The sequence below is a fragment of the Eumetopias jubatus genome, unplaced genomic scaffold (assembly GCF_037043125.1).
Source record: "Eumetopias jubatus isolate StellerSeaLion01/CBP00866 unplaced genomic scaffold, mEumJub1_p1.0 scaffold_8, whole genome shotgun sequence".
NCBI lineage: Eukaryota > Metazoa > Chordata > Mammalia > Carnivora > Otariidae > Eumetopias > Eumetopias jubatus.
Window position 1 is genome coordinate 141,775,942 of NW_028274814.1, and position 22,312 is coordinate 141,798,253.

At 63.2% G+C, this 22,312-nt stretch overlaps 2 protein-coding genes across 5 annotated transcripts; one reads left to right on the forward strand and one right to left on the reverse strand.

Annotated features, from left to right (window-relative positions):
- Positions 1–1,261: 1,261 nt before the first annotated feature.
- ALG12 (ALG12 alpha-1,6-mannosyltransferase) lies at positions 1,262–9,833 on the reverse strand. 3 transcript variants are annotated; one of them, XM_028115426.2, is made up of 10 exons: positions 9,728–9,833; positions 7,035–7,256; positions 6,830–6,962; positions 5,571–5,744; positions 4,598–4,792; positions 4,040–4,143; positions 3,421–3,644; positions 2,324–2,493; positions 2,015–2,090; positions 1,262–1,811 (listed from the first exon to the last, which is right to left on the reverse strand). In XM_028115426.2, the coding sequence occupies exons 2-10, from the start codon at positions 7,200–7,202 to the stop codon at positions 1,679–1,681; spliced, it is 1,377 nt and encodes a 458-aa protein (XP_027971227.1). In that variant the 5' UTR covers positions 7,203–7,256; positions 9,728–9,833; the 3' UTR covers positions 1,262–1,678. The 3 variants fall into 3 exon arrangements, with proteins under 3 accessions (XP_027971227.1, XP_027971226.1, XP_087881543.1); XM_028115425.2 differs by having other exon boundaries at positions 1,262–1,910; XM_088025417.1 differs by lacking the exon at positions 9,728–9,833 and adding an exon at positions 7,650–9,364 and having other exon boundaries at positions 1,262–1,910.
- A 267-nt stretch (positions 9,834–10,100) lies between these two features.
- Positions 10,101–19,126, forward strand: CRELD2 (CRELD disulfide isomerase 2). 2 transcript variants are annotated; one of them, XM_028115427.2, is made up of 10 exons: positions 10,101–10,377; positions 11,107–11,189; positions 11,668–11,778; positions 12,569–12,660; positions 13,578–13,754; positions 15,050–15,145; positions 15,959–16,042; positions 17,007–17,102; positions 17,653–17,799; positions 18,833–19,126. In XM_028115427.2, exons 1-10 carry the CDS (start codon positions 10,240–10,242, stop codon positions 18,880–18,882), a joined length of 1,074 nt encoding a protein of 357 aa, XP_027971228.1. In that variant the 5' UTR covers positions 10,101–10,239; the 3' UTR covers positions 18,883–19,126. The 2 variants fall into 2 exon arrangements, with proteins under 2 accessions (XP_027971228.1, XP_027971229.1); XM_028115428.2 differs by lacking the exon at positions 13,578–13,754 and having other exon boundaries at positions 10,146–10,377.
- The last annotated feature ends 3,186 nt before the right edge of the window (positions 19,127–22,312 follow it).

Genomic DNA, 22,312 nt, shown 5'->3' on the forward strand with positions numbered 1-22,312 from the left:
GAAAGGGCGGGAAGTCTGATCCCAAGCCTGAACGCTAACGGAAAGATGTGAACCCGGTTACGTTTTAAATGAAAAACCAGCACAGCGAAGCAGGAGGACTCATCCAAGGAATTTGCAGACCCAGTGTTTGCCTGCGAACCTGCAGTTGTGTGGCACAGCCAACAAGCAAATACACAGAGATTGCCGGGGTCAGGACTGTCACTGTGGAGGGCGGGCGCACAGATACGGGGCCAGGGAGGCAAACGAGCCCGTGGAGACAGGGGAGCTGGAGGGGTCAGCATGGCACTGGGGATTCTCCCAAACACACATATGCGTCTGCAGGTGTCTGTGTGTGGGCTCGCCCATCCTCCCTAGCTCCGTCCACAGAGGGGGCCTAAAGACAGACGTCCTGAGAGCAGCATCACGTGGCTGATTTCAGGGCTGGGACAGAGGCCCAGGAGTCTTGAGCTAGGAAGTAGAAAAGCACTAAAACAAACAGCAACATCGGGGCGTGGGGACGTGGCGCAGCGTGAACACCAAGGTGATCAGGTGCAACCCAGACTGTCAAGGCCCAGCAGCAATCCGCACACGCATGCTGAGAACTGATGACAAGTGTTTGAACACTGATACATTATAAATGAGTGATAAATGCCAAAAACACATAAATAATAAACACAGACGACAGACAAAAGGGAAGGCGGAGCTGGCTCGCACAGTGTGCTGAGCACCAGCTGGTGGGCGGGGGAGCTACCAACCCCGGCGCGGCAGAACCATCGGTGGGCGCCGAGTCAGGAGAGTTGGAGGAGGTCCTCCCAGTGGACGCGTCTGCACACACACACTTGTTGGTTGCCGTCCATGGACAACACGGCAGCTCGGTGGGAAATGCTGTCACCTCCTTCCTGGGACACGCCGAGGTGCTCAGTGGTCACGGCCATGCCACAGGCAACTCTCTCAAATGGCTCAGAAAAAGCAGCCTCTCTTTACGCATGGGAGTGGCATGTGCACGTGTGCGTGGTGCCTGTGCGTGGTGTCTATGTGTGGTGCGAGTGTACGTGTGCGTGCATGGTATCAGCACATGCATGGTGTGAGTGCTCGTCATGTGTGCGCAGTAGCACCCATTTCCCTGTATTGTCCTCAGGGCCTCGAGGTATTAGATGCATTTCGGATACTTTGTACATAATATGTGCTTTTCAGTAAAGTGTAAAAGTATCAAAATTATCACTTAAAACACAACCTATGGGAAGATAGTCTCTGGAAATACCCCTTATCATGAGATCTCTAATAAGGAAACATTTAAATTTTTATTCTTGTTTCTCTGTGAATTCCCCAGAGTTTCGTCTGAGATGGAAACGGTATGCCTGTGCCCACAAAGGACTCATCCCGCAGCTCAGGCGGGGGTCGTGGTCAGCAGGCACCGAGGTTCCCACTGTCCACTTCACAAAGACTCACATGCTCTCCCCAGAAGGGTGTGCTTCCTCGGGTGTTCCAAGAGGCCCAGGGCCAGCAGCTGAGGCATGGGGCAAGGCCTGCCATCCCCGCCGTTCTAACCCTGTGTGGTCTGGGGTGGCCGTGGAAGAGCTGGGCCTCTTCCTCAGGCCTGCGTCCGGGGCACGTCTGTGGTTCCACTGTTTCTCGTACTGTCTCATCTGCCGGGATGCTGATGGAGCTCCGATGTCCTCAGAAGGACACTGGTCCCTTCTCAGGAAGGCCCACGGAGTCTCTCCAGAAGCACCAGCTTTGTCTTCAGGTTGACGTCAAGGGGAGGCAGTGTGGTCAGGTTCAGACTCACCCCGGTGGTGCCCGCAATGCCGGCCAGGACCCGGTGTGTGTCCCTGTAGAGGGCCAGGTGCGCAGGGTCGGCCTCCATGAGGAGGTGCGTGTAAGCCAGCATATGCCCTGACCCGGGCTGCACACCCTCCCTCTTCTCGTACCTGCAAGATTAGAGTGTGGCTGTACACCTGTGGCCCCCAGGGAGCCCACGCACTGCCTCTGGGAGGAGCGCCTCATCTGCAGTCATAATATGGTGGGAACATACCTCCAGGCACTGTTGACCTCCAAAAACCGAGACACGCCTGTCTGTGCGGCAGCGACATCGATGTGCAGAACGACATCTGCGGACGACCCCATGTGCTTGGTGAGAACTGTGAGCGATGCACCTCTGGCCCCAGCTGCAAGTCCCGGCACGGCCCCCAGCGCCCCCGTCCCGGGCGACACCGGCACGGCCCCAGCGCCCCCTGTCCCGGGCGACACCGGCACAGCCCCCAGCGCCCCCGTCCCGGGCGACACCGGCACGGCCCCAGCGCCCCCCTGTCCCGGGCGACACCGGCACGGCCCCAGCGCCCACCTGTCCCGGGCGACACCAACTCATGCAGTTTCCTCATGGCCACGCCGCCAGGATAGTTGAAGCGGGACACGTACAGGGCTGTGGCCGAGTACGTGGCATTCACCACAAGGTGTCCTATCACGAGGAGGGACCCCACTTTATACAGCCAAGACTTCTTATAATTGTTCAGCCTGAAAAAGAACAGCACATCTCACAAGACACTGTGGCAAAAAACAGCTCCTGTCCACCATGATCACGGGGAGCACTGATCACCACGTAGATGCACGAACTATTAGAGAAAGTGAGTCCTAAGTACCACCTCCAAAATTTCCTCCGCGTCATTCCACCCAGACGCCAGTTTAAGATTTCTATGTTTCCAAACATCTCGGGTTACTGCTTAGATCAGGCTCAGGGGGCAGACACATGCCGGCTGCTGCCCGGTCTGTAAGCAAAGGGGACAGCAGGGCTGCCGCTGCCCTGGGAGCTCCAACAGAGACCACGAGGCCCCACAGGCAGGGTGCTCTCTGCCTGGTCCTCTACGGACAGGTCTGCTGGCTCGCTCTGAGCGCAGGATGGACGTGGCCCGCGCTCCGGTCAGGTGCTGCTGAGCGGTCAGCTCCTGCCCCGGGCAGTGACCGTCCTGCCTCAGCACCACGGGACTCCACCAGCAGCCCGGGCACCCTCTCCGGGGGCCCTCTGTTCTGCGCTGGGCCGTCTCCCTCCCTCGGTAACCCCCACACCATCTCATGCCCCGAGCCCTGGGGCCGACAGCACTCCCCTGCCCTTCCCCTTCCCTCTGGCCTGTCATCTGCCTGGACAAACACCCTGCCAAGCGGGGCCTGCCCCTCCGAGAAGTCAGCCCCGGAGACTACCCACCTGACCGAAGCCTGCCCGGCCGCCCTGTACCCTGGCTACCCCGTGAGGGTCCTCCCCGGGCAGCCGGGCCCTGGATGGTGTGCACAGCCGTGTGGAGACAGGCCCGGCTGACCACAGACCGACGGCGGCCTGAGGCTGGCCCATCCTGACCTTGCCGCCTTCCCAGACACGTCTGTTCACCCAGCGCCTGCCCCACGTGACAGCGAGCACGTGCGGCATGGCCGTGGGCGCAGCGGACTCACAGGCAGGCGCAGCCCCTGGCAGCCACGATGTTGAGCACGGGGAAGGTGTAGATGACGAACCGCAGCTCCTTGTGCGGGAGCAGTGAGTACAGGGCCACGAAGCCCAGCGAGGGCGGCAGCAGCACCAGGGCCCTCCTGTCCACGGCGCCCAGGGGCACAAAGAGCAGGCTGCAGCCCAGGCCGCGGGGCAGGGCCGAGTAGAAATACCACAGCAGCGGGGAGGTCTCGGGTGGGACAGTTAAGGAGGCCACACGCCGGCGAGTCACCTGTCCACACGGAACAGGGTGGCACGGCCGACAGCCCCCGGGGCCCCCCTCCCCGGCCTCTCCCCCTCCCGTCCCCCCTCTGCACCACAGCACGGCCTGTCCTAGGGTGATGGGTGCGCTGGGGACTCGCCACGCTATAGTCTCCACCTGTGCGTGTGCCTGCGCACTCCACAACAAACCGTTGCAAGTTACCGTCAGAGATGATCCCCAACGCTCAGGGACAAAATGAGCGTCCAGAGGCGAAGCGGCATTTCCACAGGGGGAAAGCAGCTCCCACTGCGTCCCCTGAGTGAGGCCAGTGGCACCGGCTGCCCTGCCCCACGGTCTGACCTACAGACACACTTGAAGGATACTCCCCAGTTGGAACTTTTGTTCAGGATGGTGTTGTACCAAAGCACCTTTCCTTCCGGCCACACAAGGTATCGCCAAAAATAGGAGTCCACGGCGACCGTCAGTCCTGGTAAGACGAAGGAGACCCTCAGGAAAGAACATGGCCACCTGAGCAGCTCAGACTTTGCCACGGCTGTGCAAGCAGCAGCCAAGTCCCCGGCCACGGGTCGACATCCCATGAGGCAGCCACGCTGGTGCAGAGGCCACGAGCCACACTTCATGGGGGAGCAGCCCGCGCATTGGGACATCGGCTCCCCTGGCGAGCCAGGTACGGGGCCCAGCCACCCCCTCCCGGCCCGGACAAGGGGGAGAGTCTGGGGACAGAGCTCCGGGTAGAGGGGAGAGGGCCTCTCGGGGAAGCTTGGGCAGAACCACAAGGGGAGCCACATAAGACGTAATGCTGCTGAAAACTAAGGTGATTTCGTTTAACAAAAAAGCCTTTCTTCTGAATTTCTCTTCATCTTCCTAAAACCAGACAAAGCAGAGCTTCCGGTGAGAACAGTTCCGGCGACCCCACTCACCTAAGCAGAGGGCCCCGGCCGGCACGGCACAGCGCAGGACCTTTGCCACGGAGAGCCTCCGGGTGCAGAGCAGTGTCAGCAGCACCAGGCCCAGGAACAGGCTCAGCTCGGCCCTGAGCACGAGGATGGCGAAGGCTGAGAGCCGGGTGAAGCGGGCCCACTTCAGCTGCAACCAGGCCGTGAGGGCCAGCAGCACTGCAAGACACAGGGTGCCAGGGGTGGGCCGATTGACTTCCTCATCGGGAAAGCCGCACGGAACCCTCCAGAGCACAGCCAATGCCATTCAGACCCAGATCTGCTGACACCGGGCCCAGGCTCCAGCCACGGCGCCTGCCCCATCACTCGGCCTGGGGCCACTTCTGCGGGCCTGACCGCACCCGGACCCCAGATGCCTGTGTCCCGCAACCTGCTTCCTAGCTCCCCCACGCGCCGGCTGCATACGTCTGGCGCTAGCCTCGCCTGGCCTCCCTCCAGGCACACAGCATGTCCTGCTGGCTCCACAGGGGTTCCTTCAGAATGGCGCCTGCCTGCCACCTTCCCCACCACACCCCACAGGGGTCCCGGCCGTGCCTCTGCTCTGACCGACACAGACTCCCAGACCCACACCATCCACAGCCTCCCATACCACCGGCTCTCAGTCTCCTCATGGCTCCCAGGGTACGGCCATTCTCCCATCTGCCCGGATCACCCCCAGGATACCTGGACAGAGCTGCCCATCTGCTGCGCAGGCAGCTTCTCTCCACCCAGCACTCACTGTCCGCAGGCGAGGGGAGCCCTCCCAAACAGCCTCTTGCTGGAAAGTGTACCTCCATCCAGCACCGAGACCCCGCTTCTTGTCACAGGCTATCCTGTCACTGGGCATTTCCGAGGTGCCCAGCAGGAAGCAGCTTTCGTCAGGCAGACGCACCCCGGACGGACACCCCTTCACCTGGCCGGTGTGCCCAGTGACTCGTGTGGCTCAGCAACTACCTACCCACGGGCAGGGCCAGCACGTTGGGGAGCGTCCGCGTGCAGTAGAACATCAGGTGGAACTGCGTGGCTGTCACCCAGCAGAACATGGTGGCCACCATGGCCCCAAACTGCCGCCTCACTTCTTTTTGTAAAGTCCAGAGTCCGAAGATGACGCTGAGTCCAAGGACAGCCCTGACTAAATAAACACGGCAATGTGTGTGGCTGGCAGCGCCAGGTGCAGGGAAAGGGGATCCTGACAGGTTACTGGTGACGGCGAGTTAATGACCAGGTGACAATAAAACCACCTCAAAAGAGGGGCATGGGGAAACGGACAGGGCGTGGGGAACGGACAGCCTGGACCCCGGCACCTCGACCCTACAGCTTTGCTGTGACCATGTGGCCTGGGGTAGGCGGGCTCTGGGGGACACGGCCACTGGGCCGGGCAGGCAGTGTCCAGAGGTCCGTGTGACCGGCTCAGGACCATGGAAGTGATGTGACACCTGCAGGGCCACACATGCTGAGAGCCCGATGCTCAGACATGGCGCCGGCTCTTCCGTCTGGGGCTCCCTGGACCCCACAAAACCAGCACGCTTGTTTAGCTGCCCCCCGTGGTGGCAGATTTCCAGGAGTCCAAGTACAGGCAGAGAGCCAGCTGCAGAGTGTGCTTGAGTTCACTGAGGAAATCTAAATAATGTCTGGATACAAACACGATAAAAACGTACTAAAACGGAGAAATGGTGATTGCTAGCTCAACGATGAGGTTGTGGGGCAATATGTACAGAATGTTCTAAATTTGGTTTTGAAAGTTATGCATGTGGGCACACAAAAAGATCCAGAATGATCTACACAAAGCCCTATCACTGGTGACCTCCGGGGGGGGGGGGGGAGGCCTCGGATGCAGACGTGCTGCTCCCATGGGAAAAAGCTCCATGCAGTGAGCGGCTGGCGAGGCTGGTTGCTCCTTAGCAGGGGGGGTGCAGCACTGTGGGAGGCGCCAAGAGCCCGCTGCATCCCCCGCCTGGGGAGGAAGGGCCGACACCCTCACTTCACGGACCCAAGAGCAGAAGTGAGAGGCGCTCAGTTAGCTGTCCCAGCTTATGCCCCAGAAAAGGCCAATGTCTGAGCTGCCCTCGTGCTCCAGACCACCATGGTGAGTGGCCACAGATGGCCAAGCTTCCAACGGAGGGACACTCCTGAAGGAGGGAGGCTCCACCAGGCTCCCTGAAATCCCCTAACCACACCACGGTTCTTCCTTCTGTCCTCATCTGAAGACCCCCTTACCTACTAGCTGAGAATAAAACTTGGATGCTTCTAGCAGGGACAGCACATAGACCACAGGGCTGGAGAACACCGCCACGGCCAGGGGCCCGAGGAACGTCCTGGGGACCACTCCGGGGAACTCGAGATGGTCATACTGCAGGGAGAACGGAAGGTCAGTGGGCGCCCGCGGTGGGGATGCTGCATGGTCTTGGACGCGGGGGCTCACCTTGTCCACGTCCAGCCGGTGGTAAAGCAGGTCATGCATGGCCTGCAGGTTGAAGCTCTCCTCCACTTTGGCATAGGGACAGGTGACAAGATGGATGGCGGCTACAGCCAGCAGCAGCCCCAGCAGCTGGCGCTGCCTGCCCGCGCCTGACGGCGTCTTCCCAACCATCTCGCTCTCCCGCCTCCCGGGCCTTCAGCGGTCATCGACAGTGCCGCTGTGAGCCTGGGGAGAAAGCGAAAACGCAGATTCCCAGGTTTCAAAAGTCCCCCGTGAGTTAACACCCGGGGGTCTGGGTGAAGGGCATGTGTGAGCTCTTTAAACTACTGTTGTGGGGGCGCCTGGGTGGCTCAGTCATTAAGCATCTGCCTTCGACTCAGGTCATGATCCCAGGGTCCTGGGATCAAGCCCCACGTTGGGCTCCCTGCTCAGAAGGGAGCATGCTTTTCCCTCTTCCACTCCCCCTGCTTGTATTCCCTCTCTATTTCTTTCTCTAATAAATAAATAAAATCTTTAAAAATAAACTACTGTTGTAACATCCACAGATCTGACCACATCAAAAAAAGAAAGTTCAAAGAAAAGTCACGCTTGAGCGCCTTTCACGTCTTAACCAGCTACCTCACGCTCTGAGCTGTGTGCAGATCTTTCCAGGAAGAAAGGCTTTATTTGCAGAACTGAGTTGGTCCTCCATGCAGCTGGGCCCGAGGCTGGCCCAGCCTCTGGAGGGCAGCAGGGTGGCCCCTGCCCTTGAGAGGCTCAAATCTGGCGAGAGTAGGCCCCCATGGTCCGGGCAGAGAGACCGGGGACAGGAGGCTGTGCGGCGGGAGGGATGTGTCTGGAGGACCACAGAGGGGCAGCCACAGGAGGGCAGGAGGCAGGACACAGGGCCCAGGGCAGCCAGAGAAGCACCTGCATCCAAGTACAATGGGACAGGAGCTGCGGATGCTTGCCCTGCTGAGTCCTGCCCTTCACCCTGGGAGCCACATGGCACCTCGTGTTGTGAACGTGAATACGTAGGTGGCAAAAACATGAGCGTGTCTTCGAGGTGTTCAGACAGGTCTGCCTGTGGTGGATCACCCAAATCCCAACAGGGCAGTGCCAGGAGGAGCCTATGGTACCAGGCTTCCCGGGAGACACAGAGTTTTCAACTTGTGGGGAGGGAAGACGACAAGCTCTTCTTCAAGTTTCTGGCTTCTCTTAAAACATGAATTTATTTGATCAAATAAAAATTTATCAAAACCAGAAGGACCGGGGCGCCTGGGTGGCTCAGTCGTTGGGCGTCTGCCTTCGGCTCAGGTCATGATCCCAGGGTCCTGGGATCGAGCCCCGCATCGGGCTCCCTGCTCCACAGGAAGCCTGCTTCTCCCTCTCCCACTCCCCCTGCTTGTGTTCCCTCTCTTGCCGTGTCTCTGTCAAATAAATAACATCTTTAAAAAAAAAAAAAAAAAAAACAGAAGGACCAGAAGCAAAAGGAGAGAGCCACCGTGCTCACTACCTTTTACTGGAGGAAGATTTATGAAGTCTGTGGTCGCCAGAGACGGCAAGCGGGGGATCCACAAGGGAAGGAAAATCTATGGATTAGGAGCAGGAGTCCTGCTTAAGGTGGTGGTGAGGTGGGGGCAGGAGGGGAAAGGGGCTTTAATAGTGAGAATTACCAAAACAGCACGTAATTCCTTTCTTCCCAGATATAAAAACCATGGACGGACAGAAGTGTTACCAGTTTGTGCCCCGCCTTTCTAGGGCGTAAGCCGCTTGAGGGTGGGACTTCTCTGCCCCCCTCCCCAGGGAGGAGGGACTCGGTCACAGGAGCCAACGCGGGAACGTGGCTGCCGCTGCTCCCTCCGCAGAGCCTGGTGTGCAGCGGGCGCTCAACAAACTACCGAAGAGGTAATGCAGCAAAACTCTTACACGTGGATCTCATCACAACAGCTGTGGTTTCATTAAAAACGCGTTAATGCTTTAATTTCCAGCAAAGCCCAGGAGACCACAGGACGTTCGCACGCCACTCTCAGTTCCCCTTACTGTTACGAGAGACGGACAGCTGAAAGCAAGAGGAAGCACCTCCACACCAGCTGTGGAAACGCCGCAGGAGAGCGCTGCTTGGCCGGCGCGTGTCGCGGGCCCACAGCTGTCCCGGGTCCGCTGAGACCCGGCCTGGCCCCCCTACCCTGTGCCGCCGCCCCAGGCCGCTCCCCTGCGGGAAAACGCGTACGGTCCGCTCGCAAGCTGCGGGGTGCGGACGGCCGGTGCCCGACCCGGGCTGCCCCTGTCCCGCAGGAGACCGAGGGCAGAAGCCGCAGGCGCGCCGCCTACGGGGGCGGCCCCCGCAGCGCCGAGGCCGAGCCGGCCCAGCGCCCGGGAAGGCAGCTGGGAAGCAGGTGCAGAAAGCAGGTGCGGAGCCGCGCGGGCCTGGAGACGGGGGGGGCCGCTCGACGGCCGCACCCGGGCGCCGCAGGTGCCCACGGGCCGGCTCTCGGCCGAGGAGGCCACCTGCGAGGGCCCTCCTGTCCCGCCAGCTCGGGGGGCGACCCCCAGGCTGGAGACGAGCGCCAGCTCGAGAGCAGACACGACCACGGCCCACGCTCGTCGCGGCTCTCCTCATTCAAGCCCCGGTTCCCGCGCCCGCTCGGGGTCCCCGCCGCCCTCCCCGCCCGCCGCCAGCCCCGAGAGCCCCCGCCGCGGAAGGGCGCGCTGACCTTGCCAGCCCGCGGCGCCGTCCCTCGAAGCACAGCCCCTACGACCGCTCGCGGCCGGAAGCGGAGCGACGGAAGCCGAGAACCGACGAGAGGCCCGTGCCCAAACCTAACATGGCCCCCCAAGCCTAGTTACCGTCGCGGCGGGGGCGCCCTCCCTGCCCGGAGTAAAGATGGCCGCCGCCAGCGGCGCGCGCGCGGAGCCGGCTCCGAGCTCCACGCCCCCGTCCCCACCCCTCCCGGCTGGACGCTGACCCGGGGCCTTCCTATTGGTCGCTTCTCGTGGCGAGCCCGGATTGGGCCACATGGGCACGGGGTGGATCCCACGGACCAATAGCGGCGCGAGGGCTGGCGGTGGGCGGGATCCCGCCCGGCGCCGTCAAGTAGCCCCGGGAACGGCCGGCACCGCGGAGCGGTGGGCGGCCGCAGAGGCCGAGCGCTCCGCCGGTTTCCGCTGCACCTCGGCTCTGCCCGCGCGGCTGCGTCCTGCGCAACGCTGTCCGCCTCGGCCCGCCATGCGCCCGCCGGCCCCGTCCGCGATGGGGCTGCTGCTGCTGCTGCTGCTGCTGCCGCCGCCGCCGCCGCCTGCTGAGGCCGCCAAGAAGGCGACGCCCTGCAAGCGCTGCCGGGAGCTGGTGCACAAGTTCAACCAGGTGGGCCGGTCGCCCCACGGGGGACACGGAGCCGGGGCGCGGGGGCCGGCCTGGGGGGCGGCGGGGTCGAGGCCGCCCCGCCGTGGACCGGGGTCACCCCGCCATGGACCGGGGTCACGAACTCAGAGTCGCCTCGCTATGGACCGGGGTCACCCCGCCATGGACTAGGGTCACCCCATCATGGGCCGGAGTCATGAACCCAGGGTCGCCCGCGGTGGGCCAGGGTCACGGACCCAGGGTCGCCCCGCGATGGACCGGGGTCACCCCACCATGGACCGGGGTCACGAACTCAGAGTCGCCTCGCTATGGACCGGGGTCACCCCGCCATGGACTAGGGTCACCCCATCATGGGCCGGAGTCATGAACCCAGAGTCGCCCGCGGTGGGCCAGGGTCACGGACCCAGGGTCGCCCCGCGATGGACCGGGGTCACCCCGCCATGGACCGGGGTCATGAACCCAGGGTTGCCTGCAGTGGGCTGGGGTCATGAACCCAGGATAAACTCAGCGTAGATTGGGGTCATGAACCCAGGGTCGTCCCATAATGGACCGGACTCACTCCAGGGATGGACCCCAGGTCACCGTGGTGACGGACCCGGGGTCACCGGCAACGAATGGCTTCGTCCCCACAGTGGACTCCAGTCACCCCCAGGGTGGACTACGGTTGCTTCCACGAGGGGTGTGGGTGGGGGCAGCAGCGCTGAGCCCTGTGCCCGCCCTCTCTCCCCACAGGGAATGGTGGACACTGCGAAGAAGAACTTTGGCGGCGGGAACACGGCTTGGGAGGAAAAGTCGCTGTCCAAGTATGAATTCAGGTGGGTGCCACACCCCTGCTCTGACAGCCCAGCTTCGGCACTCGACACGTCCCCGTGAATGCCGTCACCCACACTGACGACGGACTCAACAGAGGGCCCCTTCGGTGCAGCCACCTGTGCTCTGGCCCCTGAGTGGCCTTTTGCTTCCACACTCGTCCCTACATCCACTCTCCACATGGCAGACAGGGTGGTCTTTTAATGGTGCACGGGGCAACTGAGTCCCGCCACGTAAAGGGTTGCTGGCTTCCCCGCAGGTCGGGTTCGCCCTCTGCCCGTCGCACCCCACGTCGGGGTCTTCCCTGCCACCCTGACCACCGCCCTCTGCGTTTAATTCTCCCTGTGGTACCGACTGCGCTCGTCCCCAGCTGATGTGTTCCCACCGAGCACCAAGTGGGGCCTCAGGATGTCCCTGTGGGACAGACGCTGACCACCTGAGCTTGCCTCCTCACCCGGCAGTGCTGACGGGCTTGTGTTTCAGTGAGGTCCGCCTTCTGGAGATCACTGAGAGCCTGTGCGGGAGCAGCGACTTCGAGTGCCACAGTCTGCTGGAGGAGCACGAGGAGCACCTGGAGGCCTGGTGGCTGCAGCTGTGAGTGCCTCCGCGCCCCCCGCCCTGTGCCCCCCAACCCCTGGCCCCGCGCCCCTCACCCAGTCCCCCCTGCCCCCCGCCCGGTCCCCCCCACTCCCTGGCCCCCTACCCAGTCCCCCCAGCCCCGCGCCCCCACACCCATCACCCAGTTCCCACCACCCCCCGGCCCTGAGCCCCTCACCCATGCCCCCCGCCCTGTCCCCCCTGGCCCTGCACCCCACACCCCTGTGTCCCCCTACCCTGTCACCCCCACCGCCCCAGCCCTGCACCTCCCTCCCCCCACGCTGTTTTCCCCTCCTGGCCTCGTGCCCCGTACCCCCATCCCCATCCCCCCAGGCCCACCCATGGCCCTGCGTGCCCCCCTAGTGCCTCCACCCCTACCCTGTCCCCCCCCGCCCCGCACCCCCATACCCCCCCGCATACACCCCTGCCCCCCGCTACACACCGCCATGCTGCAGCCTGGCCCCCCAGCTCCAGCCCCACTGCTGTCCCCTGGGTGTTCAGTGAAGCTATAGCGTTCGTGACTTCTTATTTTTTAGTTTATAAATTTGAAACAATTTCAGACTTAGAAGAGTTTGCACATGCGTGTTCTCCTTCTTGCACATGCGTTACCACCTTTTATTACCTGAATGTGATAACGCTAGTGAGCTGGTAACAGGAGAAGCCTGTTCACACCTAGACTGTCGTTTCCCTGACGTGATGCTCTGGACCATATACTGTAATAAACTCTGTTTTTGTTTTGAAGAAATCTGTTACATGAGCTTTAATGAACATGTTTTTAATTCCTCAGGAAGAAGGAGTATCCCGACTTATTTGAATGGTTCTGTGTGAAAACACTGAAAGTTTGCTGTTCACCGGGAACGTATGGGCCAGACTGCCTCGGTACGTTGTTGGGGAAATCCTGAGTGTCCTGCATCGTTCTCAGTATCCGTGTCGTGATTCCCAGGTGGGCAGAGGCATGGTTGGGATCTGGGGCCATCAGCTCCCACAGGGCCCAGGGCCCTGCCTCCACCGAGCCCTAGGGCGCCAGGTCACTGCCCCCTCCACACCGTAGGGCCTCCAGGGGGCCGGACAGCCCTGAGTACCTGATCCTAAGAAGGCTCCTAATTCAGGGGTCTGCAGGCCTTCGGTGGGGCCCCTGTGGGTCGGTCTTAACCCACCTGCGCGGGTGCCACCCTCTGAGTGCAAAGAGGCAGTTCTGTGGCTTTCGTGGCCCCCGCCCAGTTCTGCGCACAGAGCAGCAAAGACTTGTCTGTGGGAGGCAAGGGGGCAGCGGGCGTCTGTCGGGTGGGATGTGTCGCGTCGGCCTTCACTGGTGAAGCCACAGGGAAGAGGCATGCGTTGAACCAAAGGCACAGTCCGTGTGTGGCATTGCCAGTCACTCTGGGCGCTCAGCGGGACAGAGCGGCACGCGCTGCAAGTTGGAACTCTCTCCCTGGCTGCGGCCGCCGCCTCCTGTCCTGCCAGCATGGGGCTGCAGCCGGCTGTCCCCGTGTCCCAGGCGGCTGCACCCATGCCACGTGTCAGCGTCCCCATTGTCCCCGTGCTTCAGGGAGGCTGCCCGAGGCCCCCCTCGCTCCCGAGCAGGTGAGCCCCAGTGCCTGCAGACCCCAGGGCGTCCTGCAGACAGCCTTGCCACGCTTGCGGGCTCGTGTGTTCCCAAGAGGAGCTCGTTTGAGAGAGGAAGTATGGATTTTACGGAGAGATCCAAACGCTGTTTTGGTTGTGAGGAGGTCAGGTGAGCAAGGGGCCGCGCTCCCTGAGGGAGCGTCTGAGTGGCGGGTTTGTGTCGCCCACAGCGTGCCAGGGCGGGTCCGAGAGGCCCTGCAGCGGGAACGGGCACTGCAGCGGGGACGGCAGCAGGCGGGGCGATGGGTCCTGCCGGTGCCACCTCGGCTACCGGGGGGCCACGTGCACCGACTGCGCGGACGGCTACTTCAGCTCGCTGAGGGACGAGACGCACAGCGTGTGCGCAGGTACGTCAGCTGCGCCGGGGCACGCAGGAGCTGCCGGCACAGCTGGCGGCCCGCTGGCTCTCCCCACGCCCCCGGAGCTAGGAGGCCCTTGTGAACCCCGCGAAGGGCCACGGGAGTGCGCGCGGGCCCTGGACGGTCCTGCTGTGTGTCTCTGAACAAGCCCAAGAGGGAAGAACGGGTCCACCTTTCCCCACGTCCTGCGGACAAGGACCGAGCGGGTGGACGGTGTAGAGTCGGCGGTCGTGTCCCGTGCACGCGAGCCTTGGTTCTGCGTGACCTGGCACCCGCCGTGTCCTCGCAGGGGCCTGCTCTCGCCCTGCAGCTACCTGGGCAGGATGACCCACCTGCGCGGTGCAGCCTGCAGAGGCCCACGTCCCTGCACCAGACGGCAGAGTGGTGGCACAAACGAGAACTAGCACGCCTGAGGCCCCAGGGTGTGACCTCCCGGCCTCCCGGCCTCCCGGCCCCATCAGACGGTGCGCTGCCTCCCTTACCCTGGCACTGGGTCAGGCGGGCCCTCCCCAACCGGGTCCTCAAAGGTGCCTGGCCATTGTCCTGGGCTCCCCCTCGCTCGGGCCTCCGACAGGCCCGTGGGGTCGTTCACGTCAGTAGTGACCACACTGAGCGCCAGGCGGACGCCGGCCATGCCTTCCGTCCGTGGGGCGCGGGCCCGCGGCCCAACGGTGGCTTGCGCAGACCACGGAAGAAGGCGAGCACTCTCCCTTCTGCATACATTTTCTCATCGATCTCTCACCAACGTTGGGAGACGTCTTGGCATCAGCGATTGAGCTGAATTCCGGCGTTAGGGCCCGTCGTTGGTCTGCGGCTCCCTTGGATGTTCCGTGCAGGACGTGTTGGAGCACCAGGAAGTCCGTGGCCTCTCTGGTTCCGGCGCCATGCCCTTGCCTGGCCTGGGACACGGGTGCCGTGCGGGGCACACTGGGGCTGGGGGCCACCTGGCGGGCGTGGGCTCCGGGGTTTGGGCAGCTGCCTTTCTCGGGTCATAAGCCCTTTTCCTGGGGTCCCTGTCTGCTAAGAACGTGACCGTGAAGGGGCCCTGAAAGCCCATGTGGCGTTTTTCTCATTAAGTTCAGGAATACGATGAAACACGAGAGTCGATTTTTATATTGTTGAATGAGCCTTGCTTTACTGGGTTTTTTATCTTACTTGTATTTGGTTTTTGTTTCCGTCCTAGCGAAGGTAAATTCCTAATTTCTGAAATGACCTTTGTGTCCTGTTTGTTACTGAGAATGGGATTCACGCATGTTGACAGGCGTCCCACCTCTGCTTTGCAGCTTGCGATGAGTCGTGTAAGACGTGCACGGGCCCCACCAGCAGAGACTGCGGCCAGTGCGCGGCGGGCTGGCTGCCGGAAGACGGCGCCTGCGTGGGTGAGGCTGGGCAGGCTCCCCGCCCCTCCTCTCCGCTTCCCCCCTCCCCCCTCCCGCCCTCCTTCCTCCTCTCTCCTCCCACCCCCTCCCCTTCCCCCTTCTCTCCTCTCCTTCCTCTCTTCCTTTCCTCCATCCCCCTCCCTTGTCCAGGTACAGGCAGGGAAACTAAGGCACAGACCTCCCTCTGGCCTGGTCCAGCTGCTCAGCCACAGAGAGGAGGCATGCCTTCCTGACACACACACACAAAGCTGCAGAGTCCAGGCCCTGTCCCCACCTGTCCCCACGCGCCCAGCCTGGTGGCCACCGTGTGCTTCTGCTGCACCCTTTCCTTTGGGCTCCATCCTGCCTGTGAGCCCTGGCTTCCAACCCAGTGCCGCAGGAGCCCCGGGGAGGGCCTGGCAGTGGGGGGCAGTGGGGCCAAGGGGCTCCTCAGGCCCGGGCGCCGGCAGGCAGCGGGAGGAACAGCAGGCAGAGGCCAGGCTGCGGGCGGCAGACCTGTTCCTAGTGGCTCGTCTCGAGTGGGGAGGGTGGTGGTCCCGACACTGACCTGGAGCTTCTGCGTGTCCACACGGAAGCACAGGACGCTCACGTTAGCTGTTGGTCCCTCACAGTGGCCCCTCTCCCGGGGACACTAAATGCTCCTTGTCACCCCTGCACGTGGAAGGCCTCTGGGAGAAACATGGACATGCGTCCTCCACACAGTGGCCACCTTCCTCTCCAGGCCGGCCGTGGCCATGGGTTGTGTCTGGCCACCAACCATGTCATGTCCACGGGGGCCCGGGGGGCCTGTCCCTCACAGCTGCTGTGTTCCAGATGTGGACGAGTGTGCGGCAGAGACGCCTCCCTGCAGTGACCAGCAGTACTGTGAGAATGTCAACGGCTCGTTCATGTGCGAAGGTGCCTGGGCCCTGGCTCCTGTGGGCGGGCGGGCGGGCGGGCGGGCCGGCACCTCCCCGGGCCCTGGGCTCCAGGTCCTCCTTTGCGAGCCGTTGTCCACGGTTCACCCACGTGACTTCTGCGGGTTCTGCCTGCTGTAGAAAGTGGAAGGTGGCAACCCATGTAATAGATATTTGCTGCAGAAAAACTGGAAAATTCAGATAAGTTGAAAAGATGATAATTTTTAAAACCACCAATTCTGTGGAGTGGGGAGCTCTGTTAATAGTTTTACCGCGCTCGGCCTCATTCCATGGGGCCATGACTGTTTACGCCATGTTACGCTGTCCACGGCGTGAACATGCATGTTCGTGATGCTGGAGCCTGCCCCTATTCCATAGTTTTCTTCAACAGTCTGTTGTGGGATATTTAAATCATAAATTCTCCCACAGTTGTGAACTTGGAATACCTTGGTAGATAGAGCTTTGCGTATTCTTGTTTTCTCGGGATTTGTTTCCAAACTGCTTGGGAGAGTGGATTGTAGGGCCCTGGCGTCCCCAGAAGGTTGCACTGACGTGCTCTCAGCAGTGCGTGAGGCTGCCTGGCGCCCCCCTCCCCCCCCCCAGGGCAACGGCCCTGACAGTAGTGAGACCTCACCCGGGGAGCATCTCACGTTTCTCCTCTGCTCTTCCTACCGAGCTCCTAGCCGGCCGGTCAGTGTCCGGTCAAGCAGTGCCCCAAGCTGGAGGTGGTTTTGTTTTGCTCCAAGAAGACGGTCTGCAGAAGGGGGACCGTCTGTGTGCGGTCACGGCTCTGGGGGTGCATGTCGCTGCTTTGCTGGGAGACGGGGCTGGGGTGTCGACACACTCCCTGTGGCACACGCACGTTGATGAGGGGGAATGCCCAGATCATCATGTGGCGTGGCTTCTGGTCCCATTTTGCTCACGGGAGGCTGTCTGACATCGATGTCTGTCTGCTCTTGTTCTAGAATGTGATTCGACCTGTGTGGGCTGCACGGGGAAGGGTCCAGGACACTGTAAAGAGTGCATCCCTGGCTACACCAAAGAAAGCGGCCAGTGTGCAGGTCAGTGCCCTTGCGTCTGTGCTGGACTAAGATGGAACGTGGCAAAGGGGCCACGATGTCGACGGTCCCGTGAAGAGCTGGTGGGGGTGGGGCACTGGCTCCAGCCTCTCAGGCGTGAGATACAGAAGCAGCAGGTAGGGGACTGAGGGTCTGTCCCGGCCGGCCCCCAGGTGTCGGGTGTGCGTGGTGCTGGCGATCCTGCGGCCGGGGGCTCTGCTCCAGCCTCCTGTGCCCAGCCCCCCCACTTCCCACCCCCATGGCCCCCGTGGCCGCACGTCAGGCCCTCATGGTCGGGGCCGGCTGGAACCCGCTTAGAAAAGGCAGCGAACGCACCGATGGCCCCACGGCGTGAGCTCGCGCAGGGCTTCCCACCTTCACATGCCTGCGCTGTCCCTTCTCGGCTCCTCTACCCGTCCGCGGCCCGTCCCCTGAGACCTGCCCTGTCCAGTGTCACTTTCCGGTGCGGGAGCGAATCGTGAGTGCGTGCATCCCGTGATGGTGACGTGTTTGCGGACCAAGTGGCCGGTCCCAGCGAGCGTCTCTATCGCAGACATAGACGAGTGTGCGGGTGCAGAGAAGGTGTGCACGCGCCAGGACGAGAACTGTTACAACACTCCCGGGAGCTACGTGTGCGTGTGTCCTGAGGGCTTCGAAGACACGGAAGACGCGTGCGTGCGGACGCAGACCCCGGGCGGCCGTGAGTGGTGGGGCGGTGTGCGGCGGGCGCACGCCTGGCTCAGAAGCTCACAGCAAAAGCGGCCTGAGGAGGGTGCTGGCTGGGGTCGGGGAAGACAGGAGGGGAAACGTCCGTGTGGGAGGTCGGGCGGAAAGGAGAGTCGGTGACCCCAGGGTCGGCAGATATGCCGGCAGTAGAGGCCGGCGGCCGTCCCTACCGGAGCTTCCCGAGAGCCTGGGGCTTGCACTGCTCCAAGCCTGTGGGGCAGGATCGTCCGGCCTGTGCCCGCTTCTGGCGGGTCAGGCTCGGCTTTCCGTGGCTTACAGCTGCGACCCTCCGATGCCTGCTTCTGTCCACGTGGCCTTCTCGTGGCCTGTGTGTCCGTGTCCCGATTTCCCTCTTCCTATAAGGACCCACCTCAGTGACGTCCCCTCACCCTGACCGTCTGTAAAGTGCCCCCAATTCACAGCTCTGGGGTTAGGATGGCCCCATGTTCTGGGGACATGGCTCTTCCTGTGACAGTCTCATAGAAGTTGTGGAAGAACATGGAGCCGAAGGGGCAGGGGCGGTGTCCAAATGACACTGACGCAGAGTTTTCCTGAATGAGGAAGACCAGACGCAGACTCCAGGAGCTCGCTGAGCCGGGCCGGGCGGCACGGGTACACAGCCAGGTGCTGTCGTCAACCCTGGGCGTTAAAGACAGGGACGAACCCGATGTCCGCGGGGAGCAGGGCCACACGCCACCTCTGCCCCCAACGTGTCTTGGGGGGCCTCCCCGCCCGCACCCCTCACCATCATCCAAGCTCCTGTTGGCCCCAGCTGATGAGGGAGCACCTCGCCATCCTGGTCTTCCGCACCCGAAGCAGAGGGCAGCTCCGAAACACCCTGCGTCCGCGCCTCCCACCTGGATGCCCCCAGTTGTGGGGGCTCGGGACCCCGCCATCCGGACGTTTGCGCCGCGTGCGCTGCCCCGTCCCCGTAGAAACCTGGCCGCCACACCCTCAGCGCCTCGTGCTGGGATTTTACCTGACGATCTGTGTTTGTTTCCTGGCAGAAGTCACAGAAGAAGACCCAACACAGCCGCCCCCACATGAAGATTTATGATGCGCGTCCAGAGCCGGAGGCCAGACCTGCCCTTTAAATTATTCAGACTGACGTCCTGGAAATGCGGTCCTCACACCCCCGTTTCTCCAGGGGTTGGCAGAGGCGAAGCTGCCACCTTGGAAATGGTTCATGCCCATTTGGCCCTTAAAAAAGCTGCAGTTCCTGGTTGTTCTTACACAGATTTGTATATTTTGATACCGTTGTTTATAATAAAATTGACCATTGAAGGTAGCCAGGCACAGAACACGTGTGAGTCTGTCTCACTGAAAAAACACAAATGCTTCAGGACGGGCTGTGCCCCACACGGCTGCTGGCCCTGGAGCGCCTTCGCCCGCCTCCCTGGGGCGGCCCCACCGCGGGCTCGCAAGGGTCCTGGGCGTCTTGGCTGGGAGAGTGGGTGTGGTGGAGGCAGGACCCCCAGGGCCGGACACGGCCCTCCTGCCTTCGGGGCTGCAGCTGGAGAAGAGAGGCCATCGTAAGCCCCTGGGGCCAGTTTCTCACCCAAGAATGAAGTTGAGAAAAATGCAGGCTGTGGCTTCATGCAGAGGCCCCTCCGAGGCCCCCGAGAGTGTTCTCGCCGGCGGGAGCGGCCAGCTCCCCGGGCTCAGCTGACCCCAAGTGAGCACCTGCCTCCTGGAGCACCCCGCACCTCCCCCCCGCCACCCCCCCCGTCCAGGCGGCTGTCACCCTGGGGGCGGCCGCCTGGCCCCACTCCCCTGGCACCAAGGACCTCAGCGCTCACGCGTCCCCTTGCTGCATCTGTGGCACTGCAAGGGAACTCCTGCAGGCAGGACTCCGTCCGGGTCCTCGCTGGGCAGGGGACCACATGCTGGCAGGTGGATCCCACCCCGGCCCAGTCTCGTGTTGGCTTCTCCCTGGACCCCCGCGGGCCTCAGCTGGCCTCCCTGGCTTTGCCTCCGTCTCTGTGGTGGGGGACAAGGCCAAGCACCCCTGAATTCCTAGGGGAAACACAAGTCACGTTGGCCAGACAGGGCAGCTGCTGCACATGTCGGGGGCTGCTCTCGTCCAGGCCAGACCTGCTGGGGAGTCCACACACATGGTCTGCTCATGGAGACGGGGCGTCAGGGTCCGGGCCATGGGACAGTGGGAGCCTGGCGGCAGGAGAGGCCGCCACTGCAGCTGGGGGTTTCCAGGGAACTGGGCTGGGGGTTCTCGGAGGGAGGGAGGGCAAGCCTGAGAGTGGGGGGCTGGCGAGGGGCATAGCAGGCAGGTGTCAGTGGGGAGGGGTCAGGCCCTGCTCTTCTGGACACGAGGAAACAGCCCCACAGCTGGCTCTCCTGCGGTCCCCATGTTGGCCTGCCGAGGTCTGTGGGGTCCCTTATGGGGTCTGTACCCCGCCTTCTGCTGTACCATGGCCCCACCCCAGACCGCCACCACGGCACCGCAGGCCCGGGGAGGGAGGCGGCCAGGGTGAGCATCTCCGTGCTGACAGCAGCTGTGGCCACGGGCCTAGGTGCCCCATTAACCCCATCTCATTCTGCTCGGAACCCCAACTCAGGGCCCCCCCAGTGGGGCATGGCAGCATCAGGCTGACCTGGTTCCTGGAACGTTCCAAGTGTGGTCCTTCCTCGGGGCCTTCGTGCTGCTGTCCTGCTAGGGCACCCGGGGGCTGGCTCTGGCCCCGTCCCGCCTCCGGGGTCCCACTCAGCGGTCACCCCTCAGAGGACTGCCTGGCCCCTTCCCCAAGGCGCGTAGGTCTGGAGCCAACGGCGGAGCGCCCCTGCCTCAGTGTCCTCACCTGTAAAGCAGGGCCTGCAGACAGAGGAGGAGGGGGGTCCCCAGCCTGGCCTGCGGTATGTGTAGGGGTCGTCCTGGGGTACGATGTGGGCAGGAACGGTGGGCCTGACCCCAGCAGGCCTGGCGTGGGGCTGTGGGTGCAGGCAGGGTCCCGGGGACTGCAGTGCTGGCTGCCAAGGTGCGGGGACCGGGTGCTGAGCACTTAGATGTCGGAGCCCCTCCTGGGGCTCTGGCTCTGCTGGGCTTGGAGGTGACTCTGTGGACCCCCCGCCTCTGGCGGCGACCCCTGCCCAGGGCCTGCAGCTTCCCCTGCCGGCCGCCCGTCAGGCCTGGTGGAGGGACAGCGGGTCCAGGCCCCAGGCGGAGCGGCCACAGCCGGGCCTGGTGGAGGGGCGCGGCCAGCAGGTGGCGCTGCAGGACCAGCATGGCTGCCTGGAGCCTGGAACCCGGAGCCCAGCCGCGGTGAGGCGCGTGGGTGCTGGGCTCCGCCGCCTCCGGGAGGGCTGGGGTCGCACGTCAGGACCCTATGTGGCCGGGGCGCCCAGCCCCCAGCGTTGACAAGAGTGTCGTGCTCCCGGGATCCAAACTCTGCAAGAAGGGGGCACCAAGGAAGCAGGGCGGGACTCAGCCTCAGCGGCCCCACAGGGAGCCCCAAACCTGATGACCTTGGAGTGACCCAGTTCCAGAGAGGAACCATGCCTTTCTGCTCCCTCTCCCCACCCTGGATGCTGCCCAGGGAGGGGCTCACGGGGCCTGCGAGTCAGCCCCCAACCCCACCCCCACCTGCTCCGTAGGATCACGGGGTGCAGATGCTGCCCTCCCCAGCCCCGAGCCGGGCAGCCTGCCTCTCCCGCAGTCCTCTCCCGCTGGCTGGGCTTCTGCTCCCCACCGGCCCTGGCCCATGAGGCCTGGGGGACCGGACGGGGGCTCCGCAGGGCCAGGAACCTCACGTTTCCGGGGCTCTCAGCTCCTGGACCCTGGGGTCCTTCTCTGGGGACACAGCACCGTGCCCCGGTCCTGGTGGCTTCCCTCCTGCAGGATGGCCTTCCATACATGCCCTGCCAGCTAGAAGCTTCCGGAGTGTGCCGGAGAGCCCCATGGTCACGGCCACCGTGCCCTGCTCTGACTACAGGAGAGCGGGTCGCTCCATCTGCCGTGTCGGTACATGGGGCCCGTGCCACAGGCGCAGACACGCTAGAAACCCGTGGTTCTCCACAGGTGGCCCAGGACACTTGTCACAACCGGGTGAGGGGGACCCCTGGCGCTGCTCAAACCCCCCAGGGCCCAGGACGCCCCCACGGAGAACGGCCCTGCCCCCTGCCCCCACAGTGCGGGGAGGCTGACCTCAGGCCCCGGCCTCCGTCCCTTGGGCTGCAGGCGCCACGAGCCGTGGCCGTCCCTGTGAGAGTCACTGCGGGGGCTGGGCTATCCCGGGGTCACCCACCAGACCGACGAGCAGGGCCCTTCATCTTGGCCATTCCGTCCGTCTGCACACTGTGCCACCCTGGGCCCATGACCGGCCAGTCGCCGCCATGCAGCCGAGTGCTGCTGTCTACCTGTTGCGTGATGGGTGTCCGTGTGGGGCTTAAAACGTCTGCCCCTGTGCCCGCCCCATGGTCCGCTGTATGCCTCCCCCTGGACTCCTTGTCCCTGAAACAGCCGCTTCCCTCCT

Coding starts and splice junctions, on each gene's coding strand:
- ALG12 (XM_028115425.2), bottom strand. CDS start 7,202: ATGGTTGGGAAGACGCCGTCAGGCGCGGGCAGGCAGCGCCAGCTGCTG. Junction 4,793..5,570: donor CGTGCTGGCCCTGCCCGTGG/GTAGGTAGTTGC, acceptor TGTGTCTTGCAG/TGCTGCTGGCCCTCACGGCC. Junction 1,911..2,014: donor GAGGTCAACAGTGCCTGGAG/GTATGTTCCCAC, acceptor CTAATCTTGCAG/GTACGAGAAGAGGGAGGGTG.
- CRELD2 (XM_028115427.2), top strand. CDS start 10,240: ATGCGCCCGCCGGCCCCGTCCGCGATGGGGCTGCTGCTGCTGCTGCTG. Junction 12,661..13,577: donor GTATGGGCCAGACTGCCTCG/GTACGTTGTTGG, acceptor TGTCGCCCACAG/CGTGCCAGGGCGGGTCCGAG. Junction 13,755..15,049: donor GACGCACAGCGTGTGCGCAG/GTACGTCAGCTG, acceptor TCTGCTTTGCAG/CTTGCGATGAGTCGTGTAAG.